Source organism: Symphalangus syndactylus, chromosome 9 (assembly GCF_028878055.3).
Source record: "Symphalangus syndactylus isolate Jambi chromosome 9, NHGRI_mSymSyn1-v2.1_pri, whole genome shotgun sequence".
In the NCBI taxonomy this organism is placed as follows: Eukaryota; Metazoa; Chordata; class Mammalia; order Primates; family Hylobatidae; genus Symphalangus; species Symphalangus syndactylus.
Genome location: NC_072431.2, coordinates 31,825,693 through 31,843,728, shown reverse-complemented (window position 1 = coordinate 31,843,728; position 18,036 = coordinate 31,825,693). Strand labels below are relative to the sequence as shown.

Here is an 18,036-nt window from a genome sequence, read left to right as displayed (position 1 = left end):
GGCTCAATAAGAGAACCCCTCTACTCCCCATCCTTTGCTACAGGAGCCAATCTGAAATGCACACCTGCAGATCTCAGGCAAGAGAGGGTAGTAACTGTGGTCTGTGGATTTAATCTGTGGTCTGGATCAGATGATTTAATTCTAAGTAAAACCTCCTTCTATCTCATTTGGAAACAGGTGTTCAGAGCAACTTTCTTCTAATACTTCAATTTTTACTTAAAATAGATCATACAGAAAATGTGTAAAGTTGTCTAAAGTTGGAAAGACTTCCACATAATAACTTAAAGTGGCAGTTTCACTTAACGATGCTCACAGCAGAAATATGGGTCTAGTTATCTGGAATCACCATAAAAATCATTTCCTTAGCCCTTTCCTCTTAGGCTTTATGTCAGTTAGGGTACAATCAGGGAAGCAGAACCATCATGAAAGATGTAGAATAAGATTAATTATAAGGATCAGACCTCATGCAATTGCTGGAACTGGTGACTCTCAGAAGTTACTTAGTTGTTTATGTTTTTATGAAATTGTAACAGGAATAAAATGTAATCTTTTCAAAATCTGACATTGAGTTTTATTTACTAGGCTGAAGAGGATCAGGACATTCAGTCCTATTGCCTTCACAAGTAGAATAGTACTTCTTAGATCATGTGTCCTAGAATTGTCCTGATATCACATTTCTATCCCATTAATTCAAAGTATTCAGTCTCACTTGTTAAATTCTGTAGCTGGGCATGTTTTTCATGTGTAAAATAAAGTCGTGATAAGCATGCCAGATTTCTATGTGATACGATGCCATAATCTGCTCTTACTCCTATGCAAAGCTGTTGTCTTTGCACCTAGTATTGAGCCTGAATTTACTCTAGGTCATCTAGACTCATATTTGGGAAGGAGAGTTGAATGTGGACAAGAGCATGCAAAAACTGTGATTTGTAAAGACATTTTGGAACCCACGGTAACAGGTGGAACCCACGAGGACAAACTAAACTTGTCTGTCTCTTACCTCCTTCAATCTCATAGTGTTGGTGACCTTCAGAAGAAATGGTGCTATCATGCTCCCTGGGTAGTTGGCCCAAGAAAAAGAGAAGCTGAAAGAGGAGATCTGGGGGGAGTGGGGGAGTTGTGAATCAACAATAAGATGAGTGAGCAGATCAGTAGCAACATGTGTGAGTTGCCACAGTGCCTGGAGCCTGGCACCTGCCTTGCACAATTTTTTTCAACTTAATTGAGAACAATATAGGGAAGGATTTTCTTAGAAATATATTTCCAGGTAGTTACGATGAGACAGTATGAAGTTACCACAATACCCCCACCTTGTAAACTTGACATGCATATGCACCTCTTTTAATAACATTTAGCTTTCAAATAAAGGCAATTTTAAAAAGCATACTTCCTGCCAATATGATGCCACTATTCTTCATTCAACCACACATACCCTGACCCTCTCCCCCAAAGAGAATACAAAGTATTTATTCATCTTTGGGTAATGTTCTTTCCTCTTCTAGCTGAGTCACACTCTCCCATTGATATCTTGTAGTTTAGCTTCTGAGATATAACAAGCTATAAGATTAACTTATTCACATATCTTTCACTATTGTGTATAGGCAAATGGGAGGAGAGTAAAAAATGGTTGACATGTATTTTAATATTTTCATATCACAATGAAAAAGAAATGTTTATAACAGTATAGTCTTTTTTTCCACAAATGGTCACATGATTATAGCTGGTTTCTGTAACTACCTCTTCCATTATCCATTTCATAATCTGTTTGTTTTCAGCAAGCACCTCAACTCACTGGTACACTCGACTTTCTATAAAACAAGCTCCTTGGTCAGGAGCAATGTTATACAGAATGCCATAAAGTAGAGTAAAGAATTCTCTAAGTCTACCAGTGTGGTTTTGCCAGAAGCACTGCAGATGTGGAAGGAAAGTCCATATTCAGAATGTCTAAGTGGACTAAAACAAAGCAAAACTTGCCAGCAGCCAGAGAAAGTTGATGTATCATGTTCTGGGAAATGTCTTTAAGAATGATTGCTGAATTCTCATCAAAATCAACAGAAGCCAAAGAGGAAAAAGTATTTTTAAAGTACTTATAAAACAAACAACAACAACAAAAAACTCTCTAGCTAGCTTCCTATGAACATGAAAGTCTAATTTTAAACCCTTTGTCAAAAATCATTGTTAAAAAGGTGGAAAGTCAGTGCACAGATTGGGAAATTATATTTGCATTGGCATATTTCTGAAAAAGATTCAAACGCAGAATATATAAAAAACTGGTACAAGTCAACAAGCAATGAGAAAACAATACAAATGGCCAAAACTTGAAGAGACACTTCAGAAATATGATCTAATAGTAATAAGCATACACAAAAAGCACTTAATATAATTACTCATTAGGAAAATGAAAATGAAACACCATTGAGTGATCCCCCTGTGCCCTTTCAGCACCCCAATTGTATTAATGTAGCCAGGAGGAAATGACCACAAGAGGATAATGAAAAATAGTGACTACTTCCAGGGGAAGGGATGGCCAAGTAGGTTTTCTAGAAACTTCTGTTACATTAAGTTTAGCCTAAAGCTGCCTCCTTACTTATTTTAAACTCAGGGCAAAGGTTTCTCCATAAATAGTGTCCTGTAACCTAACAGGATGCATAAACAGGCTACAGTCTACTCCCTACCAATCCCTAAGTTTTGGCCATAGGTGGCCAACTGTTTAAATCACGTTCAAATAAGGCAAATGCCAAGCTTTAACTAATCCATCTGTTTCTGTACCTTACTTCCGTTTTCTATAAGTCACTTTACCTTCTCTGTCCATAAATATTATTTGACCATGTGGCAGTGCCAGAGTCTTTCTGAACCTGTTCTGGTCTTGTGGGGGGCTGCCTGAATCTCTAATCGTTCTTTGCTCAATTAAACTCTGTAAAATTTAATTCGTCTAAAGTTTTTCTTTTAACACGTCCATCATTGAACCATGTTCAGTGGAAGAAGAAAGAGCAGTAACAGGCTCCAGACTGGAACACTGAAGGAAAAGCACGTTTTACTAGGAAAAAAGAAAGTTGATATTCATTGGCCGTACTATATGTCAGGCACTATTTATACATTTCAAATTCATTACCTAATTTAAGCATCATACACCCTATGAGAGAGGTTTTAGTCTTCCAATTTTTTATATTTGGGAAATGAGACACAACTTTCCCTAACTCTGAAAAGCATCTCTAACTAAAGTCAGACAGGGTATAACATCTTAGAGGGCTCCTAAAAATGAAAGTTTGGACTATGGAGAAGCAAATAGCCCCAAAGCAGCAGCATTGGCTTTCTCAGTGAGGATGACAAGATGCCAAACCTAGACACGAATTGCCTCAGGATCAACAGATGGAGGAAATTATTGACTAAGCATTTAAGAGTGCTGAATGTATCAGTGAGTCTCTTCTACAGTAGTGTGCTATGAAGCACAAGAGGCTAGAGGGAAAGATGAGATACTATTCCTTAAACACTCCAAGCGGGCTTCCATATCAAGGCCTTTGCCCACTCTGCCTGCAATGCTATACCCCCACAAAACTTCATGGTATACCTCTGAACTCCTCTACGTCTTTAAGCAAAAGTCACCACCTTGTGAAGCCTTTATCAAAATCTTTCTATTGTATTTTCCTTCTTTGAGAATCAGGCTCTAGCATATTCCACGTGTTGCGAACTAAAGCACCAACTGCTGAAGCACTGCCACCTGGTGTCCTGCTAAACTATTTGGTGAGGTTTATGCTGGCCTCCCTGCTGCCCTCCAGTGTTCATGGGCTAAGCTGTGGTGAAGCCTGGTTGCAACAGGAGCTAACATTTCTGAACCAATGTCAGTAACCTTCCCATTGTAGTATTCATGTGAGACAGGATTCAGCAGGACTGGCTGGGATTTTTTTTAATCTCATTTAAAAAATATTTTTCCCTGAATATGTGAGAGTGATTGATTTCAAAATGGCAAATATAATATATAGGATGGTTTAGGCTAATAGAATACCTTGGAAACAAAGGTTGGCATTATTGCACAAGGTGGGAAGCTTTTCTCTATTAAGTGAGAGTTCATCTACTGCTCTGTCCCTTACTGTAGTATAGAAATATCCTTAGAAGTGAGAACAAGAGTCAATGATGGAGAAGAATAAGCCACTGTAGGGAACACAGTGTAGCATACTCTCTCCATGTTATCATATGCCTCCCAGCCTCCCAATATAGCATCATAATGCCACTGATTTCCCACTAACAGTAAGAAACATGATAGAACATGGATATGTGTTATCGCAAATAAAATATGCTATGCAAATTGCAAAATGCCCCTCGGAAAAATACTGAATTTTATCTTGTAGATAGACTGCACTGCAATTTCAGGTAGAGTCTCCCAACCGCCCAATATTTTCTATATTGAATGCATCTGGTTGAGTGCCTAAGATACAGAAGTTATTGTACTAGATGATTTATTCGGTTGGTGTAAAAGTAATTTCTGTTTTCTCCATTACTTATAATGTAATGGCATAACCATTATATAGGCTTGGATTGTATTTCTGGACCTACCACTCATTGGTTGAACTATCTTGAGCAAATTACTTAATAACTTTTATGCTTCAATTTCCTTATCCCTACAATGTGGATATTGATAGTGCTTACTACAAAGGGTTATTCTGAGAAATAAACAAAATGACATGTGCCAGTGCTTAGCCCAGTACCCACAAAAAGCTACTGGTTACCTACAGAAAAGGAAATTGAATATGAGAGACATTAAATGTCTTGCCTAGCATCACAAAGTATCAGAGTTTAGCCTTCCCTTCATGCCTTATGTAGAGCAGATACCTTTTTTCACCCCAAGAATAACTCTCTATCTCATTACAGTGTTATATTGTCTTTATAGAGCTTATCATTGTATAGAATTATCTTATTTTGTAAAAACTCATTTATTTAATTTCTTCTCACTGCATTCTAGTCCCTTTTCTATCTCTTCACTACTATGTTCTCCATGCCTGGAACAATGCCTAGCACACAGGAGACACAATCAATATGTGTTTGTTGAATGAATGCACAAAAGGTAAAATTATGTCCAGAGTCCTTGCAATTCAAATATTAATATAAAAGTTTAAGCTGGATTAATCTTTGTGTTATTTATCCAGAATTGTCAAGATTTCTATCCTTTAAGTTTCTTAATGTAAATTTAAATATGTAAACGCTAAATAGTTGAATACTAGCTTTGTTTTATCTACATTGGTTTATTTTTACACTTTGGGGGAATTAATAAATAATCTTGCTAAAAATTTTATCTATAAATCCCTCACTTTACTCACTGCAGAGATGAGGTGGAAAAAATTCTGAGGCATTTTTCTCTGTAGTGCATGCATCTTATCTTTTATGTTGCAAAAGTTTTTCAGAGGACTCATGTATATGTATATAGTTTTATGTTTTAAAAAATTCTGTGTGCACACACACACACGCACAGACACACACACTCCTTGCATAAGAGTAGATATACAGGCCTACTATTTGCTTAAAACAGAGAAAGCAAATTGACCTTGTTTCCCTTCACTATCAGGGTGGGTACATTTAGAATCCTCCCTTGATACATTAGGCTGTTAAGAATGATAAAGATTGATATTACTAGTTGAGTTGTCCTGTGGCCAAAGTGGGGAGGAAGGAAACTAGGATCAGGCACTCTTCCAGAAAGAGAATCTCATTGTTTACTTTCCCTGTAAGGCCATATTTAGTTGCCAACAGGCTTGGCCTTTACTTCAGGTCAAATGTGTGGCTTTCCCTTGCAGGATTCTGTCCTACTATTACAGATAGAGGAATTCTCCCTGCTGTTAGAGGTATATCCTTCTTGATCTGGACATTGCTCCTTCAACATGTGGGTGAATTTAGCAGTGGATTAGTATTCTCACCAGAAATGAGCTCCACAGCATGTAGACTTTCTGAGTGATTGTGGCCATGACTTCACTCTCCTATGATGAAGTTACCTGAATGCTGTGATCTTCTCCATTCATCTGGAGAAGAAACTACCTTGATTAGAATGGCTTGTTCGTCTACAGCAAAGACTCGGAAGCAACCCAAATGTCCATCAGTGATAGACTGGATTAAGAAAATGTAGCACATATACACCATGGAATACTATGCAGCCATAAAAATGGATGAGTTTATGTCCTTGGCAGGGACATGAATGAAGCTGAAAACCATCATTCTCAGCAAGCTATCACAAGACCAGAAAACCAAACACTGCATGTTCTCACTCCTAAGTGGGAGTTGAACAATGAGAACACATGGACACAAGGAGGTGAACATTGCACACTGGGTTCTGTTGGGGGGTGGGGGACTAGGGGAGAGATAACATTAGGAGAAATACCTAACGTAGGTGACACTTTGATGGGTGCAGCAAACCACCAGGGCATGTGTATACCTATGTAACAAAACTGCACGTTCTGAACATGTACCCCGGGACTTAAAGTATAATTTTAAAAAAAGAATGGCTTGTTTGTCTAGCAGCTATCCCTAACCCTGGTCCTCATGCTTCTGAACTGGGAGTCATTATTGAGGCTTCCAGGATTTCCTTTACTGCCCATACTTTTATCTCCTTTCCTGGGAAGGAAAGCTAGAAGTTAACCATTGAGATACTTTCTAATCCTGTTCTCATTTTTTAGAACATGATTTAAATGTATGTGGAAAGTGCTGTCCCTGATTTTAGTACATACCCCATGCTGTTTCCTTTGCTTATTTCAATTGTTCACTGGAAAGGTTTTAAAGGCACTTCATACACTAAATACCTAGAGGTTAAATTTATACTCTGAAAAAAATAATTAATGCTCTCTTATACTATTAAATTTCCCTTGGATGTGTCTTATTTCTCCAATTATATCCTGGGCTCACAGGGAATAGGGAATGTTGCTTTGTATTTTTTTTTTCTTTCTTTTCCTCTCCCCTAGATGAGGCTGTAGCTTTATAATTTTTAATTCCTCAGAGCTCCTAGGGAAATTCAAAGCACAAAAATTACTTTTTAAAAAAATATATGTATATTGAATCAAGCTAACATTATATCTGGACTGTGACAGAAGCAAGACAGCATAATTCTTATTTACTTTTAAACAACTTTATTGGAGTATGTTTACATTCCATAAATTCATCAATTTTGAATGTATCGTTCAGTGATTTTTTAATTAATAACTGATTTATGAAACTATTACCATAATCTTTTTGTAAATACTTTTCAACACCCTAGAAAGATCCCTCATGCCAAATTGTAGTTAATCTCTAACCCAACCCTGGCCCCAGGCAACCAGCTTATGTCTTTATAGATGTTCCTTTTCTGAACATTTCATGTAAATGGAATCACTCAATATGTAATCTTTTGTGTCTGGCTTCTTTTTCTTAAAATAGTATTTTTGAGGCTCATCTGTGTTGTAGCATACATTAGATGTTTTGTTTTATTTATTTCATTTTTGCTTATTTATCTTATTTTATGTATTATCTATTTTTGTTGCCTAATATCATTCATATCTTGCATGAACATACTGCATGTTGTTTATTCATTCACCAGCTGATGAACATTTGGGTTGTTCTCATTTTTTTAGCCATGATAAAGAATGTCCACAGATTAGACCTCCATTATTTTTAGGACATATCAACATGTAAAACATTCATGGTGCATCACAAATGTAGGTGGCATATCAGATTCCAAATATTATAAAGTCTAGAAATAGAAAGATATATGTTCTAATTCTTAGTATGCCACTTAGGTAGTTGACCTTGAGTGAATTATTCAATCTCCTTGAGCTTTGGGTTATTTTTTGTTTGTAAATTGGAAACAGTAATGTCTCTATTGCATGACTTTTGTATTAGAAAATGTATATAAAGAAAAAGGTAGTTTAGATGTGTGCACATTTGTAATTTGAGGAGGATTCAAAAGTTGTTTTTTTTTGTTTTTTTTTGAGACAGAGTCTCGCTCTGTCGCCCAGGCTGGAGTGCAGTGGCGCGATCTCGGCTCACTGCAAGCTCCGCCTCCCGGGTTCACGCCATTCTCCTGCCTCAGCCTCTCCAAGTAGCTGGGACTACAGGCGCCCGCCACCACGCCCGGCTAATTTTTTGTATTTTTTTTTTAGTAGAGACAGGGTTTCACCGTGGTCTCGATCTCCTGACCTCGTGATCCGCCCGCCTCGGCCTCCCAAAGTGCTGGGATTACAAGCGTGAGCCACCGCGCCCGGCCCAAAAGTTGTTTTTTAATGTTTGAAGATTCAAAGGAAAGTGCTTTTCCTACCACAAATTTCCATCCCACCTGTAACTCCGTCTAAATTTGAATAACAGCAGTCCACAGTTAGGCGGCGCACTTCTGAAAGGTTTTCAATTCTCTTTGTGTTCCAGACTCATGGGGGATTTCCCCAGTGTTTATGAAGTTGGCCTGAAGGAAGCAGTTACTTCGACCCCTCTTTGTGAACCACAGGAAACTGAATATAGGGCAGAGTGTTTCTAGGACATTTATAGAAGCTGGTCTCTGATTGGTTGGGCAACCAGATGCAGAATCCTGTTTTCTGAAGCAGAATATTTCCACAGATTTTGGCTGCAAAACGTTTTTCTGCTGAGGGTACTTGAGCAGGAAACATGGAGAAGAATCCTTTGGCAGCCCCATTACTAATCCTCTGGCTTCATCTTGACTGTAAGTCCAGGGGTTACAGGAGACATTCTTAGTCTGGGGTGATGATGAGGAAGGAGGAGGATGCAGTCAGACACCCTCGGATTTATTTGGGGATGTGTGAAGAAAATGCCAACTCTGTAGAGAGACCAATTTCTATGTCTGACTCTTTTTTAAAAAACAGGCGTGAGCAGCGTACTGAAGGTGGAACAAAGTCCTCAGTCACTGCATGTTCAGGAGGGAGACAGCACCAATTTCACCTGCAGCTTCCCTTCCAGCAATTTTTATGCCTTACACTGGTACAAATGGGAAACTGCAAAAAGCCCCAAGGCCTTGTTTGTAATGACCTTAAATGGGGATGAAAAGAAGAAAGGACGAATAAATGCCACTCTTAATACCAAGGAGGGTTACAGCTATTTGTACATCAAAGGATCCCAGCCTGAAGACTCAGCCACATACCTCTGTGCCTTTACACAGTGCTGTTCAGACACCTGCAGCCCATATGCAAACGTGTGTCTGGGGTTGCACTGTTACCAGCATTGACAAAGAACCATGAGTAGGATGGAAAAGACAAGTTCATTGAATTACAGTTTTTTTTCAAGAGGATTATGCAAACATAGAAAAATAAGCATGCTAGTGATCATAACTAACTACCACAAGAGCTAATTAAGTAAACATATTCTTTATGACAGGTAGATGTCAGAGTGCTAATGAAGCATAACACATGACCTGGTAACTGGGCTGTTACTAACTAATACTAACCCCAGCTCCCAACAACACATTAGCCACATCATGGAGTCAGACCCATTGCCTGCTCTTTTGGCATGATTCTGAAATAACCCAATAGTTACTCAAATCTATCTAAAACAATCTGGGTAAATAAAGGTAATATTTACCCCTTCATTGTTGCTATGTCCTGAAAACGAATTCTTCTATTATATTTTATCACAGCACAAATGGAGCATGTCGGCATGCCCCTTCCTCACACACTTGGCCTGGAAATATGCATGTTTAATACCAGAACAGGTGATGCTGCCTCCTTTAATCCATTGGGGATTTTGGTTTTGCTTTAGTTCAACTTTTCCCCTACATGAATATTTGCATTTTTATTTCTTCTCACATGTGGCTATTTTCATTTTTAAATATCACTCATAATATCATAAAGGAGCACTGATGAAGGACCTTCACTATTTTAACGTGGTCTATCCCCCAGCTTGTATTGTGATTGTGATATTGGATGACTAACTGAACTCTGTTATCGAAGTCTCTTTATTTGTAATTTCCAGGTATATTAAGCAGGCTGAGTGTTTGGTGCTCTCCTCCTTTTGCGGATTTCCAAACAACCCACCAGTTTAAGGTCCAACTGGTACTCTTGAGGCATCTAATTCTAAGCTTTCTTAGGGGTTGTTAACATGAAGTAACTTGCTTCTGGGCCTCCTCATCTAAAAGCTAGAATTTCAACTTTCTCTAAACATCTACATTAATAATTATTTATCCAGCTCCTGTCCAGTTTCCTAAATTATGCTGCTTTTTTTTTCTCTCTCTTTTGTGGATTTATGTTTTTAAAAATACTATTGTTGTTGTCACATATTTAGGAAAAAAAGCCAGTACCTTTAAAAAATAATAATGGAGTGTATACAAATCTCTGACTGGACCCATTTAGAGATATATATATAGAGAGAGATATTTTTTTCAAAATTTATTCACAAGGTAGTAATGAATCTATTTGACTATCAGATTGGAAGTGGCTAAATTTGTAATATTATTTGAACATATATGGAATCAGAAGGGTATAGCACAGGACTGAGTGCAGAGAAGCTATGGTTCATTGTACACTAGTGTTGGTGCAGAAGAACTACACAAAAGAAGATTGATCACTGTTCCAGCTGCTAGTCAAATTCCCAAACCAGCTCTCGGTTATTGGCATAAAGATCAATGGAAGAATTTCTAATATTTCCAGCAATGATCTTGAGGCTTGAACTAACTCTGAATTGGTAGAATCAAAAGGCATGGGTAAAATAAAAGATGAACATCTGACTCATTTGTGTGTGGCTGCAACACAATGCCTCACAGTCTCCTGCATGTCAAGGCGCAGATACAAATTAATTACATTCATACAACACTTCAGTGTGGAATGACGCTGCTTGAAACCAGCCCATGACTCCAACTTCCTTGAGAACTCTGCCTGCCTTAAGCCACGATGAGATACAGATCTTCCCACACACACGATCAAGAAAAATGTAAATCTTTCGTGCACGGTCCTTACAAAAATATCCCTATCTTTATGAAAGCGGTATGTAACCGAGTAAATATGGACCAAAATTTTCAGTCTCTTTGGTTTCTAAAACTGATCTGAAATTGAAAATAGTGTGTTAAATTCTGATTATTTGTAGAGACACAGACAGGCATGTTCTTGTACATTTTGTTAGTTTAGCCAAGTGGAAAGAGAAGAGTGTGTGAAATATAAAAATCATGTTAAATAAGAAACACAGATCTCTGTTGATTGCAGGGCCCCAACCTGAGCAATCAGCCACCTGCTCCTGTGCTGTGGCAGCACAGAGCTCTTGTTACCTCTGATCACTGCCACCAGGTCTTCTGTGCCAGTGCAGAAGCACAAGGATGGCTTTTGAAAAGAAGTTTGGTGAAACAGGCAGATGTTTCAGGTCAAGCTATTAGAGACTAGCAGAAATCAGACAGAGGAAGCATACATTTTTATTGTTGATTTCTCACAAGTTCTCAAAAAGACTATTTTTCATTGGACTCCAGAGATTTTGTGGCTTGCTGAATAACAAACAGTCGTACAACTCACTTAAGCAAGTGCCCTTTTACCATCTCATGATACTTCTGCTGCTTGTGATGTTGACTGCAGCTAGGGTCCTCTGGGGGCTTGCCTGACTAGAACCCCTGGAGCTCACTTCCATACCTGGAGCCTTGGTGGGAATGTGGAAGGCTGGGCTCATCGCTCATCCCGACGATTCTCAGGGCTTTCATTACACATGGCCTCTGCATGTGGTCTCTCCTCAAGATCTCTCCGGGGTACAACTTACCTGGTGGCTCAGGGCTTCCAGTATTACAAAAGTGGAAGGTGCCAGGCCTTTTTAATGTTTAGGCCAGAACTGCCACAATATTATTGCTACTGCATTCTCATGCACACATAAGAACCATGAATGTGACGTTACTTGGAAAAGGGGACCCTGTAAATATAATTAAAATTGAGTCATGGAGCCAACCCAGAGTCAACATAGAAGGGAACTACACAAGGGCATGAATATCAGAAGCAGGATTTTTGGGGCATCTTTGGATACTAACTCCCACAAGAGCTAATTAAGTAAACATATTCCTATGCCAGATAGATATCAGAGTGCTAACGAAGCATAACACATGACCTTGATAATCCAGTAATTATCAAGGTCATGTCAATTTGAACTTCCAAATACTGCTCATATCCATTTCTCTGTTTCTATATTGCTTACTGCTTTCCTAGTTCAGGCATTCAGCACCTCTCACTTGGATTATTGCAATGGCTTCCTATTTGTCTTCCTGCCTCTATTCTCAGCTCTTTGAATCTAACTTCTACATGGCAACTAGAGTTATTATAAAATGTACCTAATAAGATCACTTCCTGCCTCCCTTTGGGTAATAAGGAACCACTAGAAGTTGTAGAGATGAAATTCTATATTAAAACATACGAGGCCGGCTGGGTGTGGTGGCTCATGTCTGTAATCCCAGCACTTTGGGAGGCTGAGGTAGGTGGATCACCTGAGGTCAGGAGTTCGAGACCAGCCTGACCAACATGGCGAAACCCCGTCTCTACTAAAAATACAAAAATTAGCAGGGTGTGGTGGCGTGCTCCTGTAATCCCAGCTACTCAAGAGGCTGAGACAGGAGAATTGCTTGAACCGAGGAGGCAGGGGTTGCAGTGAGCTGAGATTGCCACTGCACTTCAGCCTGGGTGACAAACCAAGACTCTGTCTAAAAAAAAAACCAAACAAACAAACAAAAAATATAAGGCCATCTACGGAATCCCGTTTACCTTCTATTTTAATCTTCCATCCTTCTCTCATATATGTAATATATATATTTTTATATTATATATTTTATATATATTATATATGTATATTTAAATTCTAACCCTTTATGTGAATATTAAGGGCCTTCCTAAATCTGTCCTCTTTTCCCAGAATATATTTTTCCCATTGTAATATGCACACAGGTCTACTCACCCTTTATGGCCCAATTCAGGCAGCATTATTTATTTTTTATCTGAGATTTCATAGAATAACACTTGTGACATCTTATTATAAATATTTTTGAATCTGATCCTCTCTTACAATTGTTTTGACGAAAATATTTGCCACTGAGAGCTATCATATGTTTATATTCAATGGAAATGTTTCCTACTAGGAAATGCAGAGATTCCGTCTAAGAGTGCAGAGATTTCTTTTACTCCTTGAACCAATGCATGGCCAGCTTCACTTCTCTTCCTTTAGTAAATTTCCACTTCCAACCATAAGATCTAGAGAAAGGCTACAAGAGACACCATGCTGTGAGTTGGGAAAGGGCAAGCTTGACCTGGGCGACATTCCTCTGTCTTGGTTTATGCCTCCTACATAAACTGCACCAGTGCTGCTGCCCTGGATGAAGAGAAGAGGATTTCTAAAGCCCCCACAGGTGCTCCTTCCACACTCCTTGCTCTTCTTGAATGGGGAAGGAGTCCTTATTGCCTTAAAATTGTTAGCTTTGTCTTCATTTTGAGATCCAAATCCAGTATTCCTAAGGAGGAAAAAAGCATCCCAGTGGCATGCATTTCAAAAGTTTATCTTAATTCACGAGATTTGCCATTTTTCAGCACATCCTAAAACTGCTTCTTGGTCATTTCCATTTCATGTAGTAATTCAGATTTAGATTCACTTTTTACCCTACACAAAATGTTGAGATTTCCGCCATTAATACATTTACATGGCAACACTTTAAAGACATGAGATTTCTTGCAGTGGGTTGAATGATGACAGAAGATACGTTCATGTCCTAATCCCTAGAAATAGTGAATGTGGTATTATTTGAAAAAGAGTCTGTGCAAATGTAATTGAGTTAAGAATATCAAGTTAAGATCACCCTGGATTATTCAGGTAGGCCCTAAATCCAGTGACAACTGTTCTTTTAAGAAACACACAGATGAGGCCGGGCACGTTGGCTCATGCCTGTAATCCCAGCACTTTGGGAGGCCAAGGCGGGAGAATCACCTGAGGTCAGGAGTTCCAGACTAGCCTGGCCAACATGGTGAAACCCTGTCTTTACTAAAAATACAAAAATTAGCCAGGCACGGTGGTGTGCACCTGTAATCACAGCTACGCGGGAGGCTGAGGCAGGAGAATCGCTTGAACCCGGGAGGCGGAGGTTGCTGTGAGCCACTGCACTCCAGCCTGAGTAACAGAGTGAGACTCTCTCAGAAAAAAAAAAAAAAAAAGGAAACATACAGATGAGAAGACCATCTAAAGACAGCGGTAGAGGTTGCAGTTATGCAGCCACATCCAAGGGATGCCTGGAGCCACTGGAGGCTGGAAGAGATGAGGAAGGATTCTCCCCTAGAGCATTCAGAGGGAGCACGGCCCTGCTGACACCTTAATTTCAGACTTCTGGCCTCTAGGGCTGTAAAGAAAATAAATTTTTGTCAAGCCACCAAGTTTGTTTGCTATGACAACCCTAGGAAAGTGGTATCCCCTAAAGGTAATATTTCTAAATAGCTACAACCAAACCTTGATAATACCATTTGAATATGGTATTGAATATGGTTCTAATATTTTAATATTTTTTGGAATATTTTGAGTTTAAATCATGACACAGTATATATACAAACACACACTTTTTTTTTTTTATCATTTAACGAACACCTGAGTATCCACAATTTACCAGCTATTAGAGTAGGACATGTTGGTGAATAATAGACAAATACTTACTGAGGGCTTACCGCATATCAGGAGTATACTAGTGATCCATCGGCAAACCAAAGAGACAAAATTCATTGTTTTCATAGCCCCTATATTCTAGAGCAGTACTGTCCAATAGAATTTTCAAAGATAGTAAAAATGTTCTGCATCTGCATAGACACTAGCCACATATGGATACTCAGCACTTGAAATGTGCATGAGAAACTAAATTCTAAATTTTATTTAATTTAAATTTAAGTATCCTCATGTGGCTAGTAGCTACCATATAAGACGGTGCATTTCTGGAAGATGACACAGTACAAGCCTTTAAGGTACAAAAAGGCTAACTCAGATAATCAGTAGTTACACACGTATAAACACTGTGATAAGTCTGACTGAAGTTCTGTGGGAATCCGCATTTTTTTAAGTTACTTTCTGCTTTAATCTTCCAGCCTTTTCCACCACATACTGTAGATGTTTATAAGCCAGATCAGAACCGAAAGCTACTTTATCCAAGTGTTTTGTTGATGGACGCCTTCCAATAGAAATTGATTATCTGTTAGATAAGACTTTTTTTCTAATTATATTAATGTCTTCCCTTGTCACGCTGGCGTGTGTAAAAGGAACATAGTGGGATGGCAGACATGATTGCTAAAATGGATAATTTACCAGGGAAATCCGGGTGACAAAAGAAAAATTTGTATTTCTTATCTTCTGTTTTGAGGTAATGGGTTGTCTAACAATAAATCACAAGTGTCTCCCACATTTATTAAAATGTCTGTGACCTAATATGTCCCATTAGCGCACTTATAAGCACGTGCTACACGGCACAACACGATTCTTAGTGACGATGGAAGCGACAAAATGGAACTTTCTCTTTTCTTCTGATGCCCTAGTTTTAAATCACAGACTCCATTTTCAAGAGGCAAATTATTCCTCCTTGAACAATGTCACTATCAGTAAACTCTTTTCTTCCAATGCTTGACACACATACATACCACCTAAATTAGAAAGCAACTTTATTAATAAAATAATCTGTTGTCAAATCAGCAATGTTTGAGTGCAGCCACAGGGGGGCAGCATAGGCAAACATAGACTCTCCTCTGAAGTGGGTGGGCAAAATAGTCTGATTGGTTTTCTCAACTTGCAGTCACCTCTTCCCCTTTCTTTCCAAAATGCACACATCTACTTTCCAAAATAGACCGCAACTATTTCTATTGCTCTGGAAGTAGCTTGTACCAGGCAACCCATTTAGGAGCAGTTGGATGAAGAGGAAGGAGAGGGAGATGCTACTCATTACATCAGTGTTGGTCTTATGGATGCAATTGTCACGTGAGTTTGAGACGTCCCTGACTGCATCCAGAGAATAAATCCAACAGGATAGAGAAGTATCTGCAGGCAGGGAATGGACTTCCTGTTTGAGAAACAAGAATTAAGAGAAAGGGAGAGAAACAGAGAGAAAGAGACAGAAAGAATAAAGGTTGAGGGAGATGGGAAGGGAGACATGGACAGAAAGGGGAAAAGAAAAGAGGAGTGAGAGAGACCCGCGTCACTCAGGGGCCAAATATCAAATCTGATTTTATATGATGCTTCCCATTTTCTTTCTAAACAGAGGTGAATGGACAACAGGTAATGCAAATTCCTCAGTGCCAGCACGTACAAGAAGGAGAGGACTTCACCACGTACTGCAATTCCTCAACTACTTTAAGCAATATACAGTGGTATAAGCAAAGGCCTGGGGGACATCCCGTTTTTTTGATACAGTTAGTGAAGAGTGGAGAAGTGAAGAAGCAGAAAAGACTGACATTTCAGTTTGGAGAAGCAAAAAAGAACAGCTCCCTGCACATCACAGCCACCCAGACTACAGATGTAGGAACCTACTTCTGCGCAGGGCACAGTGCTCCCCAAGCACCTGCTGCCTGTCTCCAAATCTTGCCCTGGGTCTTCAGGAGCAGATCATCCTACTCTCCCCAAAGAGCAGGAGCCAGAGAAAGCCAAAGTCACAATGTCTGTGAGGATCTCTAGCGACTCCTCCCCATGGCAGTAGGAATGCATGTAGAAATTCACTCTGTTAAGACCTGGAAGAGTTTAGCAGTTTTATTTCCTAAAACTTAACTGCCTGTTTTCTTCTACACAGGTGTCTCAAAGAATTATAATTGTCTTAGGAAGAATCGGTGGATTTTAACAAATTATGATACAGATATTTATATAAAACGTCTGAGTTCATCTTTCAGTGCAGTGGTCCCCAACCTTTTTGGCACCAGGGACCGGTTTTGTTGAAGACAATTTTTTCCATAGAGCAGGGTGGGGTGATGGTTTCGGGATGAAACTGTTTACCTCAGATCATCAGGCATTAGTTAGATTACCTTAAGGAGCGAGCAGCCTAGATCTCTCGCATGCGCAGTTCGCAATAGGGTTCGGGCTCCTATGAGAATCTAATGCCACTGCTGATCTCACAGGAGTCGGAGCTCTGGCAGTAATGCTCACCTGCCGCTCACTTCCTGCTCTGCCGCCAGGTTCCTACCAGGCCACAGAACGGTACCGATTCCCTGCCGCCAGGGGTTTGGGACCCCTGTTTGGGTGGTAGCAGAGGTTTCCAAGCAGTTTCTTTAAGGTTTTAGCTCAATTGTATTGCGGAAGATTTGAAAATTAAACATTTGGCCGGGCGCGGTGGCTCACTCTTGTAATCCCAGCACTTTGGGAGGCCAAGGCGGGCGGATCACGAGGTCAGGAGATCGAGACCACAGTGAAACCCCGTCTCTACTAAAAATACAAAAAAATTAGCCAGGCGTGGTGGCGGGCGCCTGTAGTCCCAGCTACTCGGAGAGGCTGAGGCAGGAGAATGGCGTGAGCCCGGGAGGCGGAGCTTGCAGTGAGCCGAGACCGCGCCACTGCACTCCAGAGCCTGGGCGACAGAGCGAGACTCTGTCTCAAAAAAAAAAAAAAAAAAAAAAAAAAAAAGAAAATTAAACATTTTTCATTATGTACACAAAACTTAAAAGAAGTTTACGACCAACTCCTTGAAGAGTCACCTCCGTGGAACTCATCTGCTTCAATGCAATGCAGTCCAACATAGCATAAAGATTATGCAGGCGGTAACCACCTTTCCAGAGAACTGAGTGAAGAGAGCTCTTTTTAAAATGAAGAGTTTAGACAAATCTGGAAGGTGACCCATGAAGAGATTTAGGCATGGTCTCTTTTTCACTCTTCCAACTGCAATTATATTCCCCAAGCCCAGATAAAGCTGATGATTCAAGTTCCGGTAGCCAAGTTCATTGGTCTAATTACGGAGAAAAGTTAGCCATAGATTTCAAAGTGTGTTCACTGATTTGACCAATTACTTTATTTCTCAGTACTTACAAAGATTTTTATCTTGGGAAAGAGAGGATAAAAAATACAACTGTATTGGAGAGTTTAAACATTAAAATCAACTGAGATTGGTCAGCTAAATGGTCAAATAAAGTTTTTGCA

At 39.4% G+C, this 18,036-nt stretch overlaps 2 gene segments (V, D, J or C); both read left to right on the top strand.

Moving 5' to 3' along the window:
* The first annotated feature begins 7,962 nt into the window (after window positions 1–7,962).
* LOC129489381 (T cell receptor alpha variable 24-like) lies at window positions 7,963–10,960 on the top strand. The segment is given in 2 exon segments: window positions 7,963–8,662; window positions 8,823–10,960. Coding segments are annotated over 2 exon segments (414 nt in total).
* Window positions 10,961–15,752: 4,792 nt separating this feature from the next.
* On the top strand, window positions 15,753–17,538 carry LOC129490628 (T cell receptor alpha variable 25-like). The segment is given in 2 exon segments: window positions 15,753–15,897; window positions 16,178–17,538. Coding segments are annotated over 2 exon segments (480 nt in total).
* Window positions 17,539–18,036: the final 498 nt, after the last annotated feature.